General features: G+C 44.6%; 1 protein-coding gene across 1 annotated transcript in view; it reads right to left on the bottom strand.

Annotated features, from left to right (window-relative positions):
- Window positions 1-22,502, bottom strand: part of fgf11a (fibroblast growth factor 11a) — an 85,410-nt gene extending 62,908 nt beyond the window's left edge. Inside the window, exons 1-2 of the mRNA XM_029666737.2 lie at window positions 22,397-22,502; window positions 6,399-6,502 (exon numbers count right to left, since the gene is read on the bottom strand). Coding sequence (XP_029522597.2) covers window positions 6,399-6,502; window positions 22,397-22,448 — 156 coding nt within the window. The 5' untranslated portion in view covers window positions 22,449-22,502. The remainder of the gene's footprint in view (window positions 1-6,398; window positions 6,503-22,396) is intronic.
- Between the last annotated feature and the right edge of the window lie 4,440 nt (window positions 22,503-26,942).

The raw sequence follows: 26,942 nt of genomic DNA, 5'->3' as shown, positions 1-26,942 counted from the left end.
ATACCATGCCACCTGAGAACCAGTCCTGTACTATTTCATGCCACCAGAGAACCAGTCCTGTACTATTTCATGCCACCTGAGAACCAGTCCTGTACTATACCATGCCACCTGAGAACCAGTCCTGTACTATGCCATGCCACCAGAGAACCATTCCTGTACTATTTCATGCCACCATGGAACCAGTCCAGTCCAGTCCTGTCCTATAACATACCTCTAGAGAACTAGTCCTGTACTATTTCATGCCACCAGTGAATCAGTCCAGTCCTGTACTATACCATGCCACCAGAGAACCAGTCCTGTCCTCTACCATGCCACCTGAGAACCAGTCCTATACTATACCATGCCACCAGAGAACCAGTCCTGTACTATTTCATGCCACCAGAGAACCAGTCCTGTACTATTTCATGCCACCAGAGAACCAGTCCAGTCCTCTTCCATGCCACCAGATAACACGTCCTCTTCCATGCCACAAGAGAATGAGTCTCTACTTTACCATGTCCCCAGAGAACCAGTCCTGCACTATACCATGCCACCAGAGAACCAATCCTGTACTATGCCATGCCACCAGAGAACCAGTCCTGTACTATACCATGCTACCAGGAATCCAGTCCTGTACTATACCATGCCACCAGAGAACCAGTCCTATACTATACCATGCCACCAGAGAACCAATCCTGTACTATACCTTGCCACCAGAGAACCAGTCCTGTACTATACCATGCCACCAGAGAACCAGTCCTGTACTATACCATGCCACCAGAGAACCAGTCCTGTACTATACCATGCCACCAGAGAACCAGTCCTATACTATACCATGCCACCAGAGAACCAATCCTGTACTATACCATGCCACCAGGAATCCAGTCCTGTACTATACCATGCCACCAGAGAACCAGTCCTGTACTATACCATGCCACCAGGAATCCAGTCCTGTACTATACCATGCCACCAGGAATCCAGTCCTGTACTATACCATGCCACCAGAGAACCAGTCCTGTACTATACCATGCCACCTGAGAACCAGTCCTGTACTATACCATGCCACCAGGAATCCAGTCCTGTACTATACCATGCCACCAGGAATCCAGTCCTGTACTATACCATGCCACCAGGAATCCAGTCCTGTACTATACCATGCCACCAGAGAACCAGTCCTGTACTATACCATGCCACCAGAGAACCAGTCCTGTACTATACCATGCCACCAGGAATCCAGTCCTGTACTATACCATGCCACCAGGAATCCAGTCCTGTACTATACCATGCCACCAGAGAACCAGTCCTGTACTCTACCATGCCACCAGAGAACCAGTCCTGTACTCTACCATGCCACCAGTAATCCAGTCCTGTACTCTACCATGCCACCAGAGAACCAGTCCTGTACTATACCATGCCACCACAGAACCAGTCCTGTACTCTACCATGCCACCAGGAATCCAGTCCTGTACTACACCATGCCACCAGAGAACCAGTCCTGTACTATACCATGCCACCAGAGAACCAGTCCTGTACTATACCATGCCACCAGAGAACCAGTCCTGTACTATATCATCCCACCAGGAATCCAGTCCTGTACTATACCATGCCACCAGGAATCCAGTCCTGTACTACACCATGCCACCAGTCTTTACACACACAGGGAGGGAGGCTGGCAGACACATGCACGTCTAACCGGTGTGACACGGCTAGCTAGTCAGCTGTGCTCGCTAGTGGCCTTCCAATCGGTGACGTCACTCTCTCTTTAAATACCTTTAAATAGTTGTTTCCTTTGCTCTGCAAAGGCCACTGCTTTTGTGGAGCGATTGGCGACTGTTGTTCATGTGTGCGGAGGGGTTCTGGTTCAAGCCCAGGTTGGAGGAGAAGGACGGAAGGACGGAAGCAAACTTTAAGGCTAAAAAGTCAAAGTTTCAATCTTTCAATTGTTTCCATATCAATTCTGTGACGTGCTTTGCCTCTGTCCTTGTGGAGGTGCTTTAGTTCTTTACAGGACAGTGATCCACAGTGTATTGTTAGAACTTTTTCAAGACACCACTTTAGTTTCTTGACATTGACTGAGCTGAACCTATTTACTCTCTCTCTCTCTCTCTCTCTCGCTCTCTCTCTCCATCTTTCTCTCTGTGTGTCTTCTTTCCGTCTCTCTCTCATTCGCTCTCTCCCGATCTTTCTCTCTCTGTGTCCTCTCTCTCTCTCTCTCTCCTCTCTCTAGTGCTAGTTGAGTGATCCTAAAATACCAGCAGTAGGTCTAAAGTGGGATGTGGGATGATTTAACTTCTCCTTGATTTTCTGCTCAGAAAGCTCTCTTCTTTCAATTATATCCTTGTTTACATCCTCAGATCCTGACTTGCTTTCCTGCAGAGAGAGTGTGTTCTCTAGTTAAAGGAGACAAGAGTGGAGGAGAGGAGAGGAGAGGAGAGGAAAGGTGTGTTGTGTGTGTGGCCTCGGAGGAGAGCATAATGACAGTGTGTTGGGGCTTTGTTTGCCATAGGGACACATTAATGATTAATGCTGAGAGACTACTGGACCAGTTGTGTGTGTGCCTGTGTGTTATTGACTGTTCTTAAATTAACCCCACGACTGTACATCAATTGTTTAAAACCACACTCGCAATCCCAGCGCGGTATGCTCTGTACTCAGCCTACTACTTCTATATTCTTTGCCAAAGTTATGGCTATCAACGCCTTCCTAACTCACTTTGAACTTGTACACCTTTCTGATTTAAGACATGTTACAGATGCCGTATCTTAATTTGACCCAGTTTCACACAGCAGCAAAATAATCCTGCAGCAATGGATATTGTTTGTAGGGGTTGATACATTTTTCATTAGGGCAAATCAAGTCTGAAATGTTGAAGTGGAAATTACAAACTTTAGAAGCCTTTTTAAACCTAATAGTTTGCAAATTCCTGCAACAACATGTTCATCAAATTAAGATACGGCACTGTACACTAATCCTCTCCAACAGGCTAGTGGAGCTTTCCATTACTACTCTCAATTTTGATGGCAGACTGTCTTCTTGAGACTAATATTGTTGTATGCGTCACGTGCAATGATGTCCGAGGGGGAAAAACTGTGTTCATTGTTTGCAGTAACTTCTTTGTTGTTGTAATATCACAAATGGATGTTTCACCATTAAGGATTCCATCTTTAAGCTTGGAATGGTATTTACACCGAGTGTACCAAACATTAGGAACACCTTCTTAATATTGAGTTGCACTCCCTTTTGCCCTGAGAACCACATAAATTTGTCAGGGCATGGACTCTACAAGTTGCTGTCGGATGCTGGCCCATGTTGACAGCAATGCTTCCCACAGTTATGTGAAGTTGGATGGATGTCCTTTGGGTGGTGGACCATTCTTGATACACATGGGAAACTGTGGACCATGAAAAACCCAGCAGCATTGCAGTTCTTGACACTCTCAACCCGGTGCGCCTGGCACCTACTACCATACCCCGTTCAAAGGCACTTAAATCTTTTGTCTTTCCCATTCAGCCTCTGAATGGCACACACATACTGTACATAATCCATGTCTCAATTGTCTAAAGGATTAAAAATCCTTCTTTATCTGGTCTCCTCCCCATCATCTACACTGATTGAAGTGGATTTAACAAGAGACATCAATAAGTGATCATAGCTTTCACCTGGATTCATGGAAAGAGCAGGTGTTCCTTATGTTTTGTACATTCGGTGTATATTGGCCTTATGAAGAATAGTTAAAATTCTAAAGTATCACTGCATGATATCACATCGTTACCATGACAACCTGGTGACAGTTTGGGAATTTAGCCAGGACCCCGGGGTTAATACTACCTACTCTTACGATAAGTGCCATGGGAGTCAGGACACACAATTAACAGCCCATCCGAAAGACAGTACCCTACACAGGGCAATGTCTCCTATCACTGCCCTGGGGCATTGGGATATTATTTATTTTTGTGTGTTAAAGCGCTATAGTCCCTACCACCTTCCCTTGTTCTGATGCTTTCAGTCCTCTGAGTTACTTGGAGGTGTGTGTGTGTAGTGTATGTGAATGTGTATGGGTTTTGTGTGAGAAACTGCCACAGCAGCAGCTAGTGTTCAGGTAATTTGAGGTGAGCCTTCCTTCACACTGTGGAAAAAGACCCCCAAAAAACAGCTCCCTCTCTTCTCCTCTCTTCAAAGGGATTTTCTCTCTTTCTCTCTTTTGTGTTTCTTTCCCCTGTGAAAATAGGTCACCTTTCTTCTGTTTGGAGAATGCCTGGGTAGTATATCCTCTACAGCCGGGTGTGTGTGTGTGGGGGGGGGGGGGGGGTGAAGGTGTGTGTCAAAGTGTGTGTAGATTGATCCGCCGGAAAGGCAAGGTGTTCAAAAACTTCACACCAATCCTCTGTATACCCCAGCTCCTGCAGTAGGCAGGCAGTAGGCAGGCAGTATGCCGACTTTGAAGTGAACGCACAGATCTACTTCAAATAGAAACTTGCACACTTTATTTACTTCACAGCAGACTAGATGGGAGCATCTCTCTTTTTACCTTCCCTCTCCACTCTCCCAGATCAAGGTGAAACACCCCTCTTAAAGAGCTGTGGACCAGTACACTGTTGATCGGCCCAAATGGCACCCTATTTTCTATATAGTACCTTATAGGCCCTGGTAAAAAAAAAGAAGTGCATTCAATAGGGAATAGGGTGCCATTTAGGACGTAGAGAGCAGACGTAGAGAGCACCGTGCATTAGATTTGTAGTGACACTGATTTGTAGTGACTCTGAAAACTCTATCAATGACTGTTAAACACAGTTCCATAGAGATAATAAATATTCAATCAACAATTTCTCTCTCATCAGGTACTGCATCATCTATGTGGGTGTGACAGTATTTTTTACTGAACCCTTATTTTACCAGGTAAGTTGATTGAGAACACATTCTGATTCACATCAACAACCTGGGGAATAGTTACAGGGGAGACTGTTGTACGCACTGCTATAACAACAGTACAGGTGATAATGTGTAGACTGTTATTGAGGTACACCATTTGCCTTGATGACAGCTTTGCACACCCGTGGCATTCTCTCAACCAGCTTCATGAGGAATGTGTTTCCAACAGTCTTGAAGAGTTCCCACACGCTGAGCACTTGTTGCCTGCTTTTCCTTCACTCTGCGGTCCAACTGATCCCAAACCATCTCAATTGGGTTGAGGTCGGGTGATTGTGGAGGTGATGAAGCACTCCATCACTCTCCTTCTTGGTCAAATAGCCCTTACACAACCTGGTGGTGTGTTTTGGGTCATTGTCCTATTCAAAAATGAAGGATAGCCCCACTAAGCGCAAAACAGATGGGATGGTGTATCGCTGCAGAATGCTGTGGTAGCCATGCTGGTTAAGTGTGCCTTGAATTCAAAATAAATTACTGACAGTGTCACCAGCACAGCACCCCCACACCATCACACCTCCTCCTCCATGCTTCACGGTGGGAACCACACACGCAGAGATCAGATACACTGTATCTCACAAAGACACGGCGGATACAACCAAAAATCACAAATGTACACTCATCAGACCAACGGACAGATTTTCAACAGTCTAATGTCCATTGCTCGTTTCTTGGCCCAAGCAAGTCTCTTCTTGTTATTGGTGTCCTTTAATAGGGGTTTCTTTGCAGCAATTCGACCATGAAGGCCTGATTCACACAGTCTCTTCTGAACAGTTGATGAGGAGATGTGTCTGTTACTTGCTGGTAACTCTAATGAACTTATGCTCTGCAGCAGATGTGACTCTGTCTTCCTTTCCTGTGACGGTCCTCATGAGAGCCAGTTTCATCATAGCACTTGATGGTTTTTGCGCTGCACTTGAAGAAACGTTCAAAGTTCTTGAAATTTTCCGTTTTGTTTCTCTTTGCTTTTTTGAGCTGTTCTTGCCATAATATGGACTTAGTCTTTTACCAAATAGGGCTATCTTCTGTATACCACCCCTACCTTGTCACAACACAACTGATTGGCTCAAACGCATTAAGAAGGAAATAAATTCCTAAATTAACTTTTAACAAGGCACACCTGTTAATTGAAATGCATTCCAGGTAACTACCTCATGAAGCTGGTTGAGAGAATGCCAAGAGTGCGCAAAGCTGTCATCAATGCAAAGGGTGGCTACTTTGAAGAATCTCAAATATAACATATATTTTGATTTGTTTAACAATTTTTTGGTTACTACATGATTCCATATGTGTTATTTCATAGTTGTGATGTCTCTTCACTATTATTCTACAATGTAGAAAATAGTAAAAAATAAAGAAAAACCCTTGAATGAGTAGGTGTCCCTATGCTGCTATAACTTCATAAGAGGTTGCCGTACCGAGGTGTAGAGATGTTATAACTATAGTAGAAGTGGTATCTATAGCATTATAACGTTAATAATAATTTGCTGCCTTACCGAAGTGTAGAGGTATCCATCGCTGTTCATGCCAATGTAGAGCCCTGTCTTAGTGCTCTGGATGGCTACTATCCTCAGGCCCACAGGAATCAAGTTGAACTGCACTGCAAAACAGACACAATGACAAGAAATGGAGGGATTGGGGAGAGAGAGGTGTTAGAGTAATCTGCCCTTGTTTCTTACTAAAACATTCTCAGTGTTTGAAAAAGACAATTGGAGCCTCCTCTCGTTTCATTCCTCCCACCATCCATCAGAGAGAGAAGGAAGAGAGGGAGAGGCTGCCTGGGGCGATCAAGCTTTTAGAAACGCTTTAGCCGCTTCCTTCAGCGCGCCCTTCTGCCACAAATAACTAAATCTCACCCGAGTTACTTGATTTAAAGGGCGGCAGGTAGCCTAGTGGTAGAGCATTGGACCAGTAACCAAAAGGTCGCTGGTTTGAATCCCTGAGCCGACAAGGTGAAACATCCATTGTGCCCTAATTTGCTTCAGGCCTGCCCTACTACTATGGTTGACCCTGTAAAACAACACATTTCATTGCACCTACCCGGTGTATCTGACAATGAAACATGTTTTTTTCTGTTTGAGGTAGGGGAGAGAGGGAGTGAGATAGACGGAGATAGAAAGCGAGACGAGAAAGGAGACAGAGGACAGAGGGAAAGAGGGGGAGGTGAATGAGAGGGAGAGAGAGAGAGAACAGAAGGCTTTATGCCTCTGGAATACATTACTGAGTGACACCTCTTAAAACACCTCTTAACAACACTGTAAACACCACATTCATTTAGTTTTCTGTCTTTTTAATGCAGTTGAGTCAATCTCCTCTATTTTGAACCTTTTTAATGTGCATTGTTTTCCATAAAGACACCACACCTGGGTCGATGTAAAAAAGCATTATGTGTGTGTTTGTGCGTTGTCAGAGAGTCTTGACGGTAAGCCCTCTGTGTTGGGGGGGATATGCTAAGTAACATGTTAACTTGAGTGATATTCACAAAACGCCCCTCGGCTCCACAATACTGCGGGAGCCATGCAGATTTTAAACGGGCGCCTGAAAGCATTGCGGCGACCGCTGCCGTGACAACCAAAGCCCTCAATGACTGTCCTTGAAGGTCCTAAAAGGTCCCCAAAAAACCCCGCCAGGAATTGTAGCTTTGAATAGGCCATTTAATAGCCAGTTTAAAAATGGAAGATCAACAGCAACCACAAGTATCAGCCAACAACTGCTTTCGTCTAATAGGGTTTTCTTGCCGAAAGAAAGAGAGTGATGATAGGATGGGTGATGAAGGAGTGCAGGCAGCCCTGGTCCTCTGTATCCCCCGCTCTCTCTAGGCCCTGCTTTTATTTGTTCTATCGATCCCTGAATCTCAACCAGGCCGTTTCGCAAATGAACATGGTGTCACTAAAGACCACGGAGAAGGTGACACATAGAAGAGCACACACAGTCCCTCTCTCTTGTCTCTCTCTCTCTCACACACTCACACTCACACAGCCACACATACATGTATAGAATATATAGTACCCCCTACTCACACATGGAGTCTATGACCCTCTGTAACCCTGGATATCTACATTGCCTTCAGAAATGATTCAGACCTCTCCACATTTTGCTGTTACAAAGTTCGATAAAAATAGATTTTTGTCAACTATCAACAAAAATGATCTAATGTCAAATTGGATAAAGAATTCTAACATTCTAACATAAATTTTTTTTTTTTTTACATTTACAAAAATAAAACACTAAGATACACCTGCTATGGACACCTGCTCGTCGGAACTCTTTAACATGGGGTTGGTCCCCCCTTTGCTGCTATAACAGCATCCACTCTTCTGGGAAGGCATTCCACTAGATGTTGGAACATTGCTGCGGGAACTTGCTTCCATACAGCCACAAGAGCATTAGTGAGGTCGGCACTGATGTTGGGCGATTAGGCCTGGCTCGCAGACTGTCTTCCAAATCATCACAAAGGTGTCCGATGGGATTGAGGTCAGGGCTCTGTGCAAGCCAGTCAAGTTTTTCCCATCGATCTTGACAAGCCATTTCTGCATGGACCTCGCTTTGTGCCTGGGGGCATTGTCATGCTGAAACAGGAAAGGGCCTTCCCCAAAGTTGGAAGCCCAGAGTCGTCTAGAATTTCATTGTATGCAGTAGCGTTAAGATTTCCCTTCACTACAACTAAGGAGCCTAGCCCAAAACATGAAAAACAACCCCAGACCATTATTCCTCTTCCACCAATATTTACTGTTGGCACTGTGCATTGGGGCAGGCAGCGTTCTCCTGGCATCCACCAAACCCAGATTCATCCGTCGGAATGTCAAATAGTGAAGCATGATTCATCACTCTAGAGAACACATTTCTACTGCTCCAGAGTCCAATAGCTGCAAGCTTTACACCACTCCAGCCGATGCTTGGCATTGCACATGGTGATCTTAGGCTTGTGTGCGGCTGCTCGGCCATGGAAACCCATTTCATGAAGCTCCCAAGGAACAGTTTGGAAACTGGTAGTGAGTGTTGCAATCGAGGCCGGACAATTTTTATGCGCTTCAGCACTTTGCGGTCCTGTTCTGTGAGCTTGTGTGGCCTACCACTTCGCGGCTGAGTCGTTGTTGCTCCTAGATGTTTCCACTTCACAATAACAGCACTTACTGTTGACTGGTGCAGCTCTAGCAGGGCAGAAATTTGACAAACTGACTTGTTGGAAAGGTGGCATCCTATGACGGTCCAACGTTGAAAGTCATTGAGCCCTTCAGTAAAGCCATTCTACTGCCGATGTTTTGTCTATGGAGATGCATGGCTGTGTACTTGATTTTATACAGCTGTCAGCAACGGCTGTGGATGAAATAGCCAAATCCACCCATTTGAAGGGGTGTTCACATATGTTTGTATATATTGTGTATCTTGATTTGATATTTTAACATGTATTGATAAGTATTCAACCCCCTTAATCAATACATGTTAGAATCATCTTTGGCAGTGATCTGGGTAAGTCTCTAAGAGCTTTGCACACCTGGATTGTCAAGTTGGTTGTTGATCATTGTTAAACAAACATTTTCAAGTTTTGCCATAGTTTTTCAAGCTGATTTAAGTCAAAACTGTAACTAGGCCCCTTAGGAACATTCAATGTCGTCTTGGTAAGCAACTCCAGTGTATATTGGCCTTTTCTTTTAGGTTATTGTCCTGCTGAAATGTGAATTTGTATCCCAGTGTTTATTGATAAGCAGACTGAACGAGGTTTTCCTCTAGGATTTTGCCTGTTCTTAGCTATACCATTTATTTTTATCCTAAACAACTCCCTGAAACTTGCAGATGACAAGCACACCTGTACCATGATGCAGCCACCACAATGCTTGAAAATATGAAGAGTGGTACTCAGTGATGTGTTTTTTTTTGCCTCAAACATAACACTCTCATAAAGTTAATTTATTTGCCAAATTTTGGCAGACGTACTTTAGTGCTTTATTGCACTAACGTAAAACTGAGTTAGGAAGGACGCCTGTATTTCTGTAGTGACTGGGCGTATTGACACACCATTCAAAGAGTATGAATAAAGAATAACTTCACCATGCTCAAAAGGATATTCAATGACTGCAATAGGTGCACTTCTTTGTGAGGCACTGGGAAACATCCCTAGTCTTTGTGGTTGAATCTGTATTTGAAATGCACTGCTCAACTGAGAGACCTTATAGATAATTGTATGTGTGGGGTAGAGAGATGAGGTAGTCATTCAAAAATCATGTTAAACACTATTATTGCATACAGAGTGATTCCATGCAACTTGCATTAACCAAGGGGTTGAATACTTATCGACTCAAGACATTTCAGCTTTTCATTTTGAACTATTTTCTGAAAACATCATTCCACTTTCAGATTCTGGGCTATTGTGTGTAGGACAGTGACCAAACAAAATCGCAATTTAATCAATTTTAAATTCAGGCTGTAACACAACAACATGTGGAAAAAATGGAGGGGTGTGAATACTTTCTGAAGATACTGTATCTACTATGTCTTCCACTTTCCTATTAATCTCTCCCTGAGAGTTAGTCCTCCTTTCTCTCTCCATGAAAGGTGTCTCTCTTTCTAATCATATGGATTACGGCAGATAATAGGTCAGCCTGCCGTTTCTCTCTTTCGCTTCCCCTTCTCTTTCTTCCCCTCCCCTCTTTCTTTCCCAAGACACTCGGCGTGGCGCTGGGGAGACTGCTAGATTCATTAAAGTTGTTAGAGTAAGAGACAGAGGGAGGGAGAGAGCGAAAGAGAGAGATAGAGATGGGTGGGGGGAGATGGGGAGATAGACGGCTTTGCTGAATCAATCCCAGCAAGTCAATACACAATAAATAAACGAGGAGAACAACAACCAGGAAGGCACGGAGGAGAGGGAGGAAGGGGTGATGGTTGGAAGGCATGGAGGAGAGGGAGGAAGGGGTGATGGATGGAAGGCATGGAGGAGAGAGAGGAAGGGGAGATGGATGGAAGGCATGGAGGAGAGAGAGGAAGGGGAAATGGATGGAAGGAAGGCATGGAGGAGAGAGAGGAAGGGGAGATGGTTGGAAGGCATGGAGGAGAGAGAAGAAGGGGAAATGGACGGAAGGCATGGAGGAGAGAGAGGAAGGGGAAATGGATGGAAGGCATGGAGGAGAGAGAGGAAGGGGAGATGGATGGAAGGCATGGAGGAGAGAGAAGAAGGGGAAATGGATGGAAGGCATGGAGGAGAGAGAGGAAGGGGAAATGGATGGAAGGCATGGAGGAGAGAGAGGAAGGGGAGATGGATGGAAGGCATGGAGGAGAGTGAGCAGGGGAGATGGATGGAAGGCATGGAGGAGAGAGAAGAAGGGGAAATGGATGGAAGGCATGGAGGAGAGAGAGGAAGGGGAAATGGATGGAAGGCATGGAGGAGAGAGAGGAAGGGGAGATGGATGGAAGGCATGGAGGAGAGGGAGGATGGGGAGATGGATGGAAGGTATGGAGGAGAGGGAGGAAGGGGAGATGGTTGGAAGGCATGGAGGAGAGTGAGGAAGGGGAAATGGATGGAAGGCATGGAGGAGAGAGAGGAAGGGGAGATGGATGGAAGGTATGGAGGAGAGGGAGGATGGGGAGATGGATGGAAGGTATGAAGGAGAGGGAGGATGGGGAGATGGATGGAAGGCATGGAGGAGAGAGAGGAAGGGGAGATGGATCGAAGGCATGAAGGAGAGAGAGGAAGGGGAGATGGATGGAAGGTATGGAGGAGAGGGAGGATGGGGAGATGGATGGAAGGTATGAAGGAGAGGGAGGATGGGGAGATGGATGGAAGGCATGGAGGAGAGAGAGGAAGGGGAGATGGATGGAAGGCATGGAGGAGAGAGAGGAAGGGGAGATGGATGGAAGGCATGGAGGAGAGAGAGGAAGGGGAGATGGATGGAAGGCATGAAGGAGAGGGAGGATGGGGAGATGGATGGAAGGTATGGAGGAGAGGGAGGATGGGGAGATGGATGGAAGGTATGGAGGAGAGGGAGGATGGGGAGATGGATGGAAGGTATGGAGGAGAGGGAGGATGGGGAGATGGATGGAAGGTATGGAGGAGAGGGAGGATGGGGAGATGGATGGAAGGTATGGAGGAGAGGGCATCAGTGGTCTTTCTGAAGATTTTGTGCTGTATTGAGCCGAGAACGAGAGGATTAGCTGTCTGTGTCATGGAGAGAGTTCAACACATGGACAGGAAGTAGATGGACAGGAAGTAGAGGGACTACAAGTAGAGGAAATACAGGAAGTATTGCTCATTCTCAACTTCCGGTTTGGGATGACGGGTGAGAGAGACCTACTACTCGTACTTGCGTCCTAAATAGTAGAACGTTTGAGTATGTGAAAAATGTTGTTTAATAGTATGTGACATTTTGAAGATTGAGTATACTTTAAAAGCCTGGATGTCATACTCATTTTGGCTTTGACAACAGCTGATCAGTTAGATATGGGGACGTACTAGCGAAATCAATGAATAGCGGGAAACAAAGTATTCTCAATGTGTGAAAATAAAACGAGTTATAGTATGTGAATTTTCTTAAATCAAGTATGGTTTAAATGCCAGGATGTTATAGTCATTTAGGCTCTTCATCTAGTAGAATCCGATGCACACTTTCCCACAGTGCATTGGAAGAGGTGAGCTGTGAATGATAGTGCCGGGTTCTCTTCAAGTAGCCAAACAACAAAACGAGGTTACTTCATTGGGAAGATACAACAAAACGAGGCTACTTCATTGGGAAGATACAACAAAACGAGGCTACTTCATTGGGAAGATACAACAAAACGAGGCTACTTCATTGGGAAGATACAACAAAATGAGGCTACTTCATTGGGAAGATACAACAAAACGAGGCTACTTCATTGGGAAGATACAACAAAATGAGGCTACTTCATTGGGAAGATACAACAAAACGAGGCTACTTCATTGGGAAGATACAACAAAACGAGGTCACTTCATTGGGAAGATACAACAAAACGAGGCTACTTCATTGGGAAGATACAACAAAACGAGGCTACTTCATTGGGAAGATACAACAAAACGAGGCTACTTCATTGGGAAGATACAACAAAACGAGGTCACTTCATTGGGAAGATACAACAAAACGAGGCTACTTCATTGGGAAGATACAACAAAACGAGGCTACTTCATTGGGAAGATACAACAAAACGAGGCTACTTCATTGGGAAGATACAACAAAACGAGGCTACTTCATTGGGAAGATGCTGTACAGCAAAGCTTCTGCAGTGGTGTTCAAATGTAAGCTCAGTGGTTTTTTGTTCTCCTTTAAATGAACATGAGTATTGTATCGCTACATCTTTGAAAACAGAAGTCTCCCCCCCCTTTTTTTTGTCATTGAAAAGTGCTTATTTTGAAAAGTGTTCCTTCGTCAGAGCTTTTAAACTAAACGCTAAACCATCTTTTGATTTCTGAATGTGTCGGCACCGGGGATTCGGGATGTGGCTGCATTATTGATGACGTGTTAATCGGGCCTTTTGATTTGAACACAACGATTGTTTTCGTTTTGTAGGCTACATATATAATTATTACATGTATGGATCCGGCCTTTAGCAGTCATTCTGATCTCGTTTCCAATGATCAGTGCTAGATGGGCGATATGGGCTACGGTAAAGGTCTAATAGTCTCCCTATAACCAGCTTGAGTAGGATTATAACTCCATTCCTATTCTATTCAGAGTTTAGAGAAATTAATCAAATTGGAAATGATCTATTATCAGGTGCATGTCTGTTGAATTTGGAAAGATCCACCTGAACTAGGCCACGCCCCACCTACTCAGCCAGTCAGTTTTTACTAAACGGTATGTGCTAAATGGTAGGTAGTGTAAGTATGAAGTACGCTAGTATGGGTATTCAGACAGTCACTCATTGTTAAGGGCTTGGGTGTTCGACAGGTTATTGAAGTATAGTGTCATACTCTTTTTATGTTCAAAGCCTGAGTGCACCCCTATCGGGCTGTCACTCATCTCTCATCGCCATGGCAATGCTGCTGTAAGAGATTAGAGTTGCCTGGATGGCTGGTGACAAGCTTCTGCTCCCTCCACCATCACTCACCAATCAGATCAGAGACAGATCAACAGGAAGAGGATAGGGGTCACGAGAGGTCAAATACTATAGAGACCACAGGCCATCTACCCATACCTCTCTTTTTAGGATATATAATACAAAATATATATATTATTTTCTCAATTTCTCTCTGTCCATCCATCTACTCTCCCTCTCTCTCCCCACCTACTCACACAACCTTTAAACTCTATCTACCTGCCTCTGTCTGTCTGTCAAACATTTTGTATGCATTTAACCTGACTCTATTCCTTTAGTGCTGATGTCTCCCTATCTAGTTCTCTCATTCAATCCCCTATTCTTGTCTTTATTCTCACTCCTGCGAAGCTAATATCTCTTATTCTACTCTGATGCATCTGTATTGTTCTAAATCCTCATTTCTCAGTACCTCTTCTCTTTCTTCACTCTTTTCTCTCTGTCTCCTTGACTCACTCTCTTTCTCTCTCTCTCTCTCTCTCTCTCTCTCTCTCTCTCTCTCTCTCTCGCTCTCTCTGTCTCCCTGACTCGCCTGACTCGCTCTCTTTCCCTCTCTCTCACACAATAGTTCCTTGATTTCACCTTCTCCATATTCCTCTCCCGCTCATCAAATCAAATCAAATGTATTTATAAAGCCCTTCTTACATCAGCTGATATCTCAAAGTGCTGTACAGAAACCCAGCCTAAAACCCCAAACAGCAAGCAATGCAGGTGTAGAAGCACGGTGGCTAGGAAAAACTCCCTAGAAAGGCCAAAACCTAGGAAGAAACCTAGAGAGGAACCAGGCTGAGGGGTGGCCAGTCCTCTTAAGGCTGTGACAGGTGGAGATTATAACAGAACATGGCCAAGATGTTCAGAAATGACCAGCATGGTCAAATAATAATAATCACAGTAGTTGTCGAGGGTGCAACAAGTCAGCACCTCAGGAGTAAATGTCAGTTGGCTTTTCATAGCCTATCATTAAGAGTATCTCTACTGCTCCTGCTGTCTCTAGAGAGTTTAAAACAGCAGGTCTGGGACAGGTAGCACGTCCGGTGAACAGGTCAGGGTTCCATAGCCACAGGCAGAACAGTTGAAACTGGAGCAGTAGCACGGCCAGGTGGACTGGGGACAGCAAGGAGTCATCATGCCAGTTAGTCCTGAGGCATGGTCCTCTCATCCTCTCTCAATTCAATTTCAATTTAAGGGCTTTATTGGCATGGGAAACATATGTTAACATTGCCAAAGCAAGTGAAGTAGATCATAAACAAAAGTGAAATAAACAATAAACATTAACATTTAACATTACACTCACAAAGTTCCAAAATAATAAATACATTCCAAATGTCATTATCTCTCTCTCCCTCTCCCTCTTGCTCTCTCTGTGTGTGTGTGTGTGTGTGTGTGTGTGTGTGTGTGTGTGTGTGTGTGTGTGTGTGTGTGTGTGTGTGTGTGTGTGTGTGTGTGTGTGTGTGTGTGTGTGTGTGTTATTGAGTTGCTGAAACTGAAAAGACGATGTCAGCCTAGACCAATCCCGAAGATGAGAGAGATTAATAAATGTTTTTCGCAGCAGGAATTGGAGGGGATAAATGTTCAGGGAATCAAGTTAACTGGTCTTTCTGGATTTCTGATGGAATTTCCATTCCTCCCACTCCCCCTGTCCCTCCGGATGGATGGAGTTCTCCAAAGCAGGCCAAATCCATTGACACCACCCTTTCAAACCCAATATCTCACTTTCTTGTCTTCCTCTGCAACTCTCTGGTTTTCTGTTTTTCTCTGTCTCAGCCACCCTCTTGTAAACTTATCTCGCAGCCTCTCACCCTCCCTTCCTCTCTCTTTCTCACCCTCTCTCTCTTTCACCCTCTCTCCCCACCCTCCCTTCCTCTCTCTTTCTCACCCTCTCTCTCTCACCCTCCCTTCCTCTCTCTTTCTCACCCTCTCTCTCTTTCACCCTCTCTTTCTTTCATCCTCTCTCTCTCACCCTCCCTGTATTTTTCTATCTCATCATTTCATTTTCCAGTCTGTTTCTTCTTCCTGCCTTTTTGTGTAGGACGGGAGAGTCCCTCCTCTCTTGGTACATCCTCCCCCACTCCTCTCCTCCTCTCTACCCCTGTCTCCCCTTCCTCCGCCATGTCCGTCAGGTGGGAGGTCTGGCTCTCTTACACACACATTCATGTCACCGTGACAATCCACTGGTCAGTCCAGCTGGACAGAGAAGAGGTGTCCAAATTCTGGATCCCCCTTCTTTCCTTCTCTCTCTCCATCCCTCCCTCCTCCCCCTTTCCCTCATTACCCCATTACATAACCATCTGAAAGAGAGAGAGAGAGGTGGGGGGGTAGAAAAAAAGCCAGTCTCTTGTACCTCCCACCAGAGGGGGGAGACACAGTGATTGAATGGCCATCAGTGGCTCACCAGCTGCTTCTTTGGCAGCGCATTCCCTCCTCTCTCTCTATCCTCTTTCCCTCATCTCTCATCCCTCCCCTCTCTCCCTATTCTCTGTCTTCCCCTCTGTTCCTCTGCTCACTTCCCTCCCTCCCTCCCTTGCTTGCTTCCCCCTTTCTCTTTCCCTCCCTTCCTCCATCCCTTCAAAGGTCCAGACCTCTAAAGTCATAGAGGAAGAAAATAAGCATTTTCCCCCCGAGATGAGAGCAGAGGGGTTGAATCAAGACATAGGTGATGGGGGTGGATGTATACCCCCATCCCCCCTTTCCCTCCTGGGTGTGTGCTGGTTCCCGTGGCCCGACCCGTCGTGGCTGTAAGGGGGCCTTGGGGGAAAGTTCCCATGGCTGAAGCCGGGGGCTGGATCTATGTGCCCAGGGTGGGGGATGGGTCTATGTGCCCAGGACTGGGGCCTTGTGTCTGGGGTCTGTCAGGGGGCCGGGGGTGGAAGTTCCCAGGGCGGAGGCTGAAGTCTGAGGGGGCCGCAGGGGTCATCCTGACAGGCCGGCGTTAGTAAAATTAGCAATTAACTGACAGGGAGGTGCAGCCGCAGTGTGTAATACCCCTGGCCAGGGACCAAACACCCAGGGGCCTCCGCCAACAACAGCCTCTCTACTTAATTGTCAGAGCGAGGGAGGGAGGGATGCATCCCATCCCAGTGTCCTTTGACAACTTCCAACGGTCAAATGGACTTTGAGGGAGTTTCTCTATGTTTTTGTGTGTGTGTGTGTGTGTGTGTGTGTGTGTTCGTTGAACATTATTTTACGTCTAGATCTTGTCTTATTTAACCTTTATTTAAACAGGGGGTCACATTGAGATGAAGAATCTCTTTACACAGAGAGCCCTGTACACATGATAATAAAAACATAAACAACATACAGTCGTGGCCAAAAGTTTTGAGAATGACACAAATATTAATTTTCACAAAGTTTGCTGCTTCAGTGTCTTTAGATATTTTGTCAGATGTTACTATGGAATACCGAAGTATAATTACAAGCATTTCATAAGTGTCAAAGGCTTTTATTGACAATTACATGAAGTTGATGCAAAGAGTCAATATGTGCAGTGTTGAACCTTCTTTTTCAAGACCTCTGCAATCTGCCCTGGCATGCTGTCAATTAACTTCTGGGCCACATCCTGTCTGATGGCAGCCCATTCTTGCATAATCAATGCTTGGAGTTTGTCAGAATTTGTGGATTTGTGTTTGTCCACCCTCTTGAGGATTGACCGCAAGTTCTCAATGGGATTAAGGTCTGCGGAGTTTCCTGGCCATGGACCCAAAATATAGATGTTTTGTTCCCCAAGCCACTTAGTTATCAGTTGTGCCTTATGGCAAGGTGCTCCATCATGCTGGAAAAGGCATTGTTTGTCAATAAACTGTTCCTGGATGGTTGGGAGAAGTTGCTCTCGGAGGATGTGTTGGTACCATTCTTTATTCGTGGCTGTGTTCTTAGGTAAAATTGTGAGTGAGCCCACTCCCTTGGCTGAGAAGCAACCCAACACATGAATGGTCTCAGGATGCTTTACTGTTGGCATGACACAGGACTGATGGTAGCGCTCACCTTGTCTTCTCCGGACAAGCTTTTTTCCGGATGCCCCAAACAATCGGAAAGGGGATTCATCATCGAAAACTACTTTACCCCAGTCCTCAGCAGTCCAATCCCTTTTGCAGAATATCAGTCTGTCCCTGATGTTTTTCCTGGAGAGAAGTGGCTTCTTTGCTGCCCTTCATGACAACAGGCCATCCTCCAAATGTCTTCGCCTCACTGTGCGTGCAGATGGACTCACACCTTCCTGCTGCCATTCCTGAGCAATCTCTGTACTGGTGGTGCCCCGATCCTGCAGCTGAATCAACTTTAGGAGATGGTCCTGGCGCTTGCTGGACTTTCTTGGGCGCCCTGAAGCCTTCTTCACAACAATTGAACCGCTCTCCTTGAAGTTCTTGATGATCCGATAAATGGTTCATTTAGGTGCAATCGTACTGGCAGCAATATCCTTGCCTGTGAAGCCCTTTTTGTGAAAAGCAATGATGACGGCACATGTTTCCTTGCAGGTAACCATGATTGACAGAGGAACAACAATGATTCCAAGCACCACCCTCCTTTTGAAGCTTCCAGTCTGTTATTCGAACTCAATCAGCATGACAGAGTGATCTCCAGCCTTGTCCTTGTCAACACTCACACCTGTGTTAACGAGAGAATCACTGGCATGATGTCAGCTGATCCTTTTGTGGCAGTGCTGAAATGCAGTGGAAATTTTTTTTTGTGGATTCAGTTCAATTGCATGGCAAAGAGTGACTTTGCAATGAATTGCAATTCATCTGATCACTCTTCATAACATTCTGGAGTATATGCAAATTGCCATCATAAAAACTGAGGCAGCAGACTTAATATTTGTGTCATTCCCAAAACGTTTGGCCACGACTGTACACATGTGTATAAAACAATACAATTCAGCACAACAACAATTATCACATTCAACTACATAGAGGTCCTCAATCAATAATGGAAATGCCTGAGTGACACCAGCACATCTAACTGCAGTGAACTCTGCAGATTGTTCCACAAATTAGGGGCAAAAAATACAAAACACAGATTTTCCCAAATCTGTGGAGACTGGAGGGATCTCTAGTGTTATCCATTCCTGTGAACGGGTTTGGTAACTCATGATTTTATCTTAATGAATGATGTTACATATAGAGGGAGTTTCTGTCAGATTGCTTTGTAAATAAATCAAAGAGAATGCAGCTTTCTTCTTCCAGACAGAGAGGTCCAGCCCACATTTTTGTGGGATTTTAGGACTCAATGATGAGCCCTAAAATTGTCCCCTGTGATAAAGCATATTGCTGAATGGCGTGTGTGTGTGTGTGTGTGTGTGTGTGTGTGTGTGTGTGTGTGTGTGTGTGTGTGTGTGTGTGTGTGTGTGTGTGTGTGTGTGTGTGTGTGTGTGTGTGTGTGTGTGTGTGTGTGTGTGAAAGTAGCGTGTGTTTGTCCTGTTAGCAAGAGAGAGCAGGGGAAGCCTGGGTAGGCCTGGTCCATCAGAACACTCCAGACTCTGTGACTGTGTCCATAATGGAAACCTATTCCCTACATAGTATACTATGCAATATGGAACCTGGTCAAAAGTAGTGTACTACATGGGGAATATGGTGCAATTTGGGAGGCAGCTTGTCTCTGTAGAACTCAGATATGAATCTGACTGTTTCCTCCTTAATTATTTATCTCCATTTGCTGCTGATTTGGCCCTTTACTGACTGGCCTCAGCACACTCTGCAGTGGGGTGTGTAATTACACACATATACACACACATGGACACACACGCATGCAAACACACACACACATGGACATGTACACAGGCAGACACACACACGCATCCGGGCATGCACGTAAACACACACTTTTTTCATAGGAGAGGTCAGGGAACAGGTTGGGGGTCCCACCCTGGGGCTGATGGCAGAGAGAAAGAGAGGGGGAGAAGGAGAGAGGCTGAGGAGGCTACGCTGTAGTGAGACAAAAAGCTAGGCAGGTCCATCAGCCACTCAGAACCACAGTTGTGGTGTATGAGAGGAACTTCTGCTCCCTCCACAGGGAGGCCTGCCATTCTGTTCTGGCCTACAGTAAATACAAAATGAGATATTCCAGACCTTGATCATAGACGCTCAAACACAAACACACACAGAGACGCATGCACACACTTCGCACACACACACACATACACACACGCAAAACACTAATCTATCCCATTCAATATTCTGTGCGGTGGGGTAGATGATTATGCCGTTGTGATGTCAATCACTCAACAATTCTACCGTGCTGTGGGAATGAATAAATAATCTGCTTTGAATGAAAAGTGAACGATTTATGAGTCCTGTACTGGGCTGTACATGCCAGATCTCCCTCCATCCGCCTCTTTCTCTCTCTCCCTCTCTCTTTTTATCGCTCTTCACCTCTCTCTCCCTTCCCTGCCTCCCTCTCCCATCCTGCACTTCGCCTTTTCCTCTCCCCTAAGCCTGTTCCCCTTACAGAAAGCCCACAGTAACAGTAAGCCTGATGTAAGGATTGATAGAGTTATAGTTGTTATGAAATATACCGTAACTCACACTCAAAAACACTTCACAGTTGTCCTCTAATCTCTGAACAAACTTTAATACCCCAACCGGGACCTGTTATGTTATGCAGTGATTTACTGTGCTTACAGTTTCTATACTGTACCTACCTAAAAAAGTGTCCACACTGGCTAAAGTGTGAGAGCCCTGTACACATCTACAATATATTTAAGATTCACAGACTGTTATGCAATAACTTGTGTACAATAACTGTCTAAAAATACGTACTGTCAAAAGATTCTCACAGACTTTTATATTTCAATACAAACTGTGGAGAGACAGACAGACAGACAGACAGACAGACAGACAGACAGACAGACAGACAGACAGACAGACAGACAGACAGACAGACAGACAGACAGACAGACAGACAGACAGACAGACAGACATGTGTGAGACTTACAGAAGGACAGCAGGGTTAGAGAGACAGACAGATAGGTGTGAGACTTACAGAAGGACAGCAGGGTTATAGAGACAGACACAGACAGACAGGTGTGAGACTTACAGACAGACAGCAGGGTTATAGAGACAGACACAGAAAGACAGGTGTGAGACTTACAGAAGGACAGCAGGGTTATACAGACAGACAGACAGACAGACAGGTGTGAGACTTACGGAAGGACAGCAGAGTTAGACAGACAGACAGGTTAGATAGACAGACACAGACAGACAGACAGACAGACAGCAGACAGACAGACAGACAGACAGACAGACAGGTGTGAGACAGATGAGACAGGGTTTAGAGACAGGAAGGACAGCAGAGTTAGACAGACAGACAGGTGTGAGACAGATAGACAGACAGCAGGTGTGAGACAGTTATAGAGACAGAGGGTTAAAAAGACAGGTGTGAGACTTATAGACAGACAGCAGGGTTATAGAGACAGACAGAAGACAGGTGTGTGAGACAGATATACAGACAGACAGACAGACAGACAGGGTTACTTAGAAGGACAGACAGACAGACAGACAGATAGACAGACAGGGACAGACAGACAAAAAGACAGACAGACAGATAGACAGAGCAGACAGACAGACAGGTGTGAGACAGATAGACAGACAGCAGGGTTATAGAGACAGACAGAAGACAGGTGTGAGACAGGACAGCAGGGTTATAGAGACAGACAGACAGACAGACAGACAGACAGACAGACAGACAGACAGACAGACAGACAGACAGACAGACAGACAGACAGACAGACAGACAGATAGATAGACAGACTTACAGGAGGACAGCAGGGTTATAGAGACAGACAGACAGACAGGTGTGAGACAGATAGACAGACTTACAGGAGGACAGCAGGGTTATAGAGACAGACAGACAGACAGGTGTGAGACAGATAGACAGACTTACAGAAGGACAGCAGGGTTATAGAGACAGACAGACAGACAGACAGACAGACAGACAGACAGGTGTGAGACAGATAGACAGACTTACAGAAGGACAGCAGGGTTATAGATACAGACAGACAGGTGTGAGACAGACAGACAGACTTACAGAAGGACAGCAGGGTTATAGAGACAGACAGACAGACAGACAGGTGTGAGACAGACAGACATACTTACAGAAGGACAGCAGGGTTATAGAGACAGACAGACAGACAGACAGACAGACAGACAGGTGTGAGACAGATAGACAGACAGCAGGGTTATAGAGACAGACAAAAAGACAGGTGTGAGACAGATAGACAGACAGCAGGGTTATAGAGACAGACAGACAGGTGTGAGACAGATAGACAGACAGCAGGGTTATAGAGACAGACAGACAGGTGTGAGACAGATAGACAGACAGCAGGGTTATAGAGACAGACAAAAAGACAGACAGACAGACAGACAGGTGTGAGACAGATATACAGACTTACAGAAGGACAGCAGGGTTATAGAGACAGACAGACAGACAGACAGACAGGTGTGAGACAGACAGACAGACTTACAGAAGGAGCTGCTTTCGTCCTTTGTGCCGTCCATGGTGCCATCCGGAAGCATCTGGAGGTAGAAGCCATGCCGGTTGTAGAGTCTCGTGACAATGCCTTTCAGTTGGGGCTCTGCAGGGGGACAGGACAGGGTTAATTTGTGTCCTCATATTGCATGATAGTCAGTGATGTTTGCACTCAAACTTAGCAACTGGGAACAAACAACAGTAAAGGAAGATTCTACACTTATGTATTTTCTTCCAAATATATTACAACGTGATTTACACTGAAAGGCAGCATCTGTGTCCACAGTGGCCTTCTCTATTAAATTATTTTTCATTGTTTATCTAACCTTTATTTAACTAGGCATGTCAGTTAAGAACAAATTCTTATTTACAATGACGGACTATTGATGGGACCTTGGTGCCTGCTTAAAAAGGGTCCGCGTCTACGATGAGGGGAAGTAGGGTGTGTGTGCCTGCCTACTGCCTAGCACGGAGAATGCTTCGTTAAAGATGAATAGCATGTGAGGCTGTGCTGCTCTGTTCGCGATAAGGCAGAGGAGTGAGAGAGAGAGATAGGAGGAGCGCTAAAGACAAAAACACAAACAAGAAAAACTCGACTGAGCTACTAAAAGTTTAATGACACGGGACCATGTCTTCCATCTACTGTGACGCTCCGTTTTGTTGTTTACAGAGTATGTTCTGAGGCAGAAAAATGGTTTGTAGAGCTAACTGGGATTTGTATCTCCAGATGAACAGAGTTTACCTGCTACATTTGCAGGCTCTTATTGTGTAGTAGCTTCTGGTTGACAACAAGCGTGCTAGCTAATGCTACGGGACAACAGCAGTCGTTTACCCTTCCCCATAACCATGGCTGTAACTACATATGAGGACACAGGTCTGGGCCTCCGCAATTTTTTTCTGAGAAGAAAAAATGAACCAGTCAAAAGATTGGACACACCTACAAGGGGTTTTCTTTATTTTTTATATTCTACATTGTAGAATAATAGTGAAGACATCAACAACAAAAAATAACACAAACATGTAGTAACCAAAAAAGTGTTAAACAAATCCAAATCTATTTTATATTTGAGATTCTTCAAAGTAGCCACCCATTGCCTTGATGACAACTTTGCACACTCTTGGCATTCTCTCAACCAGATTCACCTGGAATGCTTTTCCAACAATCTTGAAGGAGTTCACACATATGCTGAGCACTTGCTGGCTGCTTTTCCTTCAATCTGCTGTCCAACTCATTCCAAACCGTCTCAATTGGGTTGAAGTCGGGTGATTGTGGAGGCCAGGTCAACTGATGCAGAAATCAATCACTCTCCTTCTAGGTCAAATAGCCCTTACATAGCTTGGAGGTGTGTTCGGTCATTGTCCTGTTAAAAAATAAATGATAGTCCCAATAAGCCCAAACCAGATGGGATGGCATATCGCTGCAGAATGCTGTGGTAGCCATGCTGGCTAAGTGTGTCTTGATTTCTAAATAAATCACTGACAGGGTCACCAGCAAGCATCCCGGTGGAAACTACGCATGCAGAGATCATCCGTTCACCTACTCTGTGTCTCATGAAGACACAGCAGTTGGAACCAAACATCTCAAATTCGGACTCATCAGATCAAAGGACAGATTTCCGGTCTAATGTCCATTGCTTGTGTTTCTTGACCCAAGCAAGTCTCTTCTTATTATTGGTGTCCTTTAGTAGTGGTTCCTTTACCTCACGCCAGTCTCATTCTAAACATTGTAAATTGTTGGGTTCTGCACGAACCCAGCCTAAACTATGAATCATCCATACACCAATTGGCTTAATAATTTATTTACTAAGTAACAGAAATGCATAAACTCACAGAAATGCATAAACAAATATTGGTTACTAACAATGATCGGGAAGATCCCCTAGTGGGCTAAAGAGATATAACGGCTTGGTGCACAAAGGGAAGGGGGTGTGGAAGAGAAAGAGCGGGAAAGAAAAAATGGATCACTACACACAGTGGATAATTGTATTCATTGAAATGCTAATCCTTTGCACATGAACGCTCGCTCATTCGGGAATAATTGCAATCAATATATTTACGCCATTGTGTAGTTGTTGTCTTCTCTGTTGGAATCGTTGGTCAGTTCATCAGAGAGTCTCTGGCTACTCATGGTGGCGACTCCTGATAGTATCTGTTGTAATGGAACCGTCAGGCGTCCATTGTTCTTAGAATAAATGTTTCAGCTGTTGTCGTTATTCGCTTCCGAGGTTTGCATAATTTCTAGCTAGTAATTAGTATCTAAGATTATTCTACTCTCATTCTTTAGGGATCGATAGTCTGAGTTTATTTCCAGCTGTGTAGCCAATGCTCCACGTGGTATGGTTAGGAATTCAACAACCATTGCAACCTTAGCTTACACTGAGGTTTTTGTGGTCTGAACTATTCGCAAACACAGCTCACGCTGTGGGTTTGCTTAGTCTTAAGAGGATTTTCTCAGGAGGGGCTTTTATTCGTAACAGTAGAAGAGGGCGGTTCCATGATGCCAGATCATGTCTGTGCTCAGGGGGGTGTGGCCGCTGACTAGTTACATTTTTACAGGGAATACAATTCTCTCAAAATTAAAGGTTAACATCGCATACATCATTTCACAAATAGTTTCATCTTTACTCATTCATTTTATACAATAATTAGATGAAAACACCATAATTGAGAAATGTATAAATTCAGAGATATAGTTGTGTGTGTTTCCTGTACTTCGTGAGGTCACCAAGTGAAACACACTCAACATAACTTAAGTGTCCACGGACCATTCTCACAAGTGGACATAGTTTCATTTTCCCATTTGGGGGATTTAGGAGTTTGGCCACGTGAAATACTTTGAGGCTGTAATTGCTGCCAAAGGTGCTTCAACAAAGTACTGAGTAAAGGGTCTGAATACTTACGTGAATGTGATATTTCAGTTTTACATTTTTTTGAAATTTGCAACAAATTCCAAAAACCTGTTTTTGCTTTGTCATTATGGGGTATTGTGTGTAGATTGAAGAAAAAAAAACAATTTAATCAATTTAAGAATAAGGCTGTAATGTAACAAAATGTCTGAATACTTTCCGAAAGCACTGTATCTATGTAGAGTTGAGCATTTTATGCAATTCATCATTACAACTGACTGAAGAGTTGCTGATGCTACTTGTCAGTGTGAATCACTTCTCATATTTCCCCCTTTCAGGGGTATAACATCACAATTGCATATCTAATAGGCTATGTGTTTGTAGATTGACTGAATAAACCTACAGCAGCCAAGGTGATAATGGCTAGGGTCATTTTTGCTTGTTGATTTCTGTTCTCCATACAACATTTTTAAGTGTTTTAATTGTATCGAAATGCAGTAAACTTATTCCGGACCTCACTAAAACTCAAACCCTGGTTACGGCCCTTCCTACAACAGAGAAAATCTTTCCCATAAGACCTCAAAAGAGCAGGGAAATAATATGTAACATCGTGTGTAGCTTCCTGTTGACAGCTAGCGTGCTAGCTAATGCTATGGGACAGCTGTGCTATTTAGAGAGAATCCTCCCCTTTCAACCTCCAAAGAGCAAGGAAATACACCTGGAATTATGTAGCCTGTTGAGAGCTACTGTAGCGTACTAGCTAATGCTACAGGACAGCAGCAGTTGTGGTTTTCTGCCTCCACACAACAGAATCCTACAATTTAGAGCTCAAATGAGCAGGGAACTACTGTATGACATGAAGTGTGTTGCATCTTATGTAGCATCCTAGCTAGCTAACACTGTGCTATACACTGAGTGTACAACACATTAAGTACAGCTGACAAGGTGAATCCAGGTGAAAGCTATGATCCCTTATTGATGTCACTTAAATCCACTTGAGTCAGTGTAGATGAAGGGGAAGAGACAAGTTAAAGAAGGATTTTTAAGCCTTGAGACAATTGAGACATGGATTGTGTGTGCCATTCAGAGGGTGAAAGTTCTAACTGGTATAGGCCTATTTCTATTTTGCCCTGTTTATCAAAAGTTTTGGAAAAACTTCTCAATAATCAACTGACTGGCTTTCTTGATGTCTATAGTATTCTCTCTGGTATGCAATCTGATTTCCACTCAGGTTATAGATGTGTCACTGCAACCTTAAAGGTCCTCAATGATGTCACCATTTCCCTTGATTCTAAGCAATGTTCTGCTGCTATTTGTATTGACATGGCCAAAGCTTTTGATACGGTAGACCATTCCATTCTAGTGGGCCGGCTAAGGAGTATTGGTGTCTCCGAGGGGTCTTTGGCCTGGTTTGCTAACTACCTCTCAAAGAGTGCATTGTATAAAGTCAGAACATCTGCTGTCTCATCCACTGCCTGTCACCAAGGGTGTACCCCAAGACTCGATCATAGGCCCCATGCTCTTCTCAATTTGCATCAACTCTCATCCATTTATATGCAGATGGTACAGTCTTATACTCAGCGGGCCCCTCCCCGGATTTTGTGTTTCAATGCTCTAGAACAAAGCTTTCTTAGTGTCCAACAAGCTTTCGCTGCCCTTAACCTTGTTCTGAACACCTCCAAAACAAAGGTCATG

The sequence above is a fragment of the Oncorhynchus nerka genome, linkage group LG8 (genome assembly GCF_034236695.1).
Source record: "Oncorhynchus nerka isolate Pitt River linkage group LG8, Oner_Uvic_2.0, whole genome shotgun sequence".
In the NCBI taxonomy this organism is placed as follows: domain Eukaryota; kingdom Metazoa; phylum Chordata; class Actinopteri; order Salmoniformes; family Salmonidae; genus Oncorhynchus; species Oncorhynchus nerka.
This window is presented reverse-complemented; position numbering and strand designations above follow the sequence as displayed.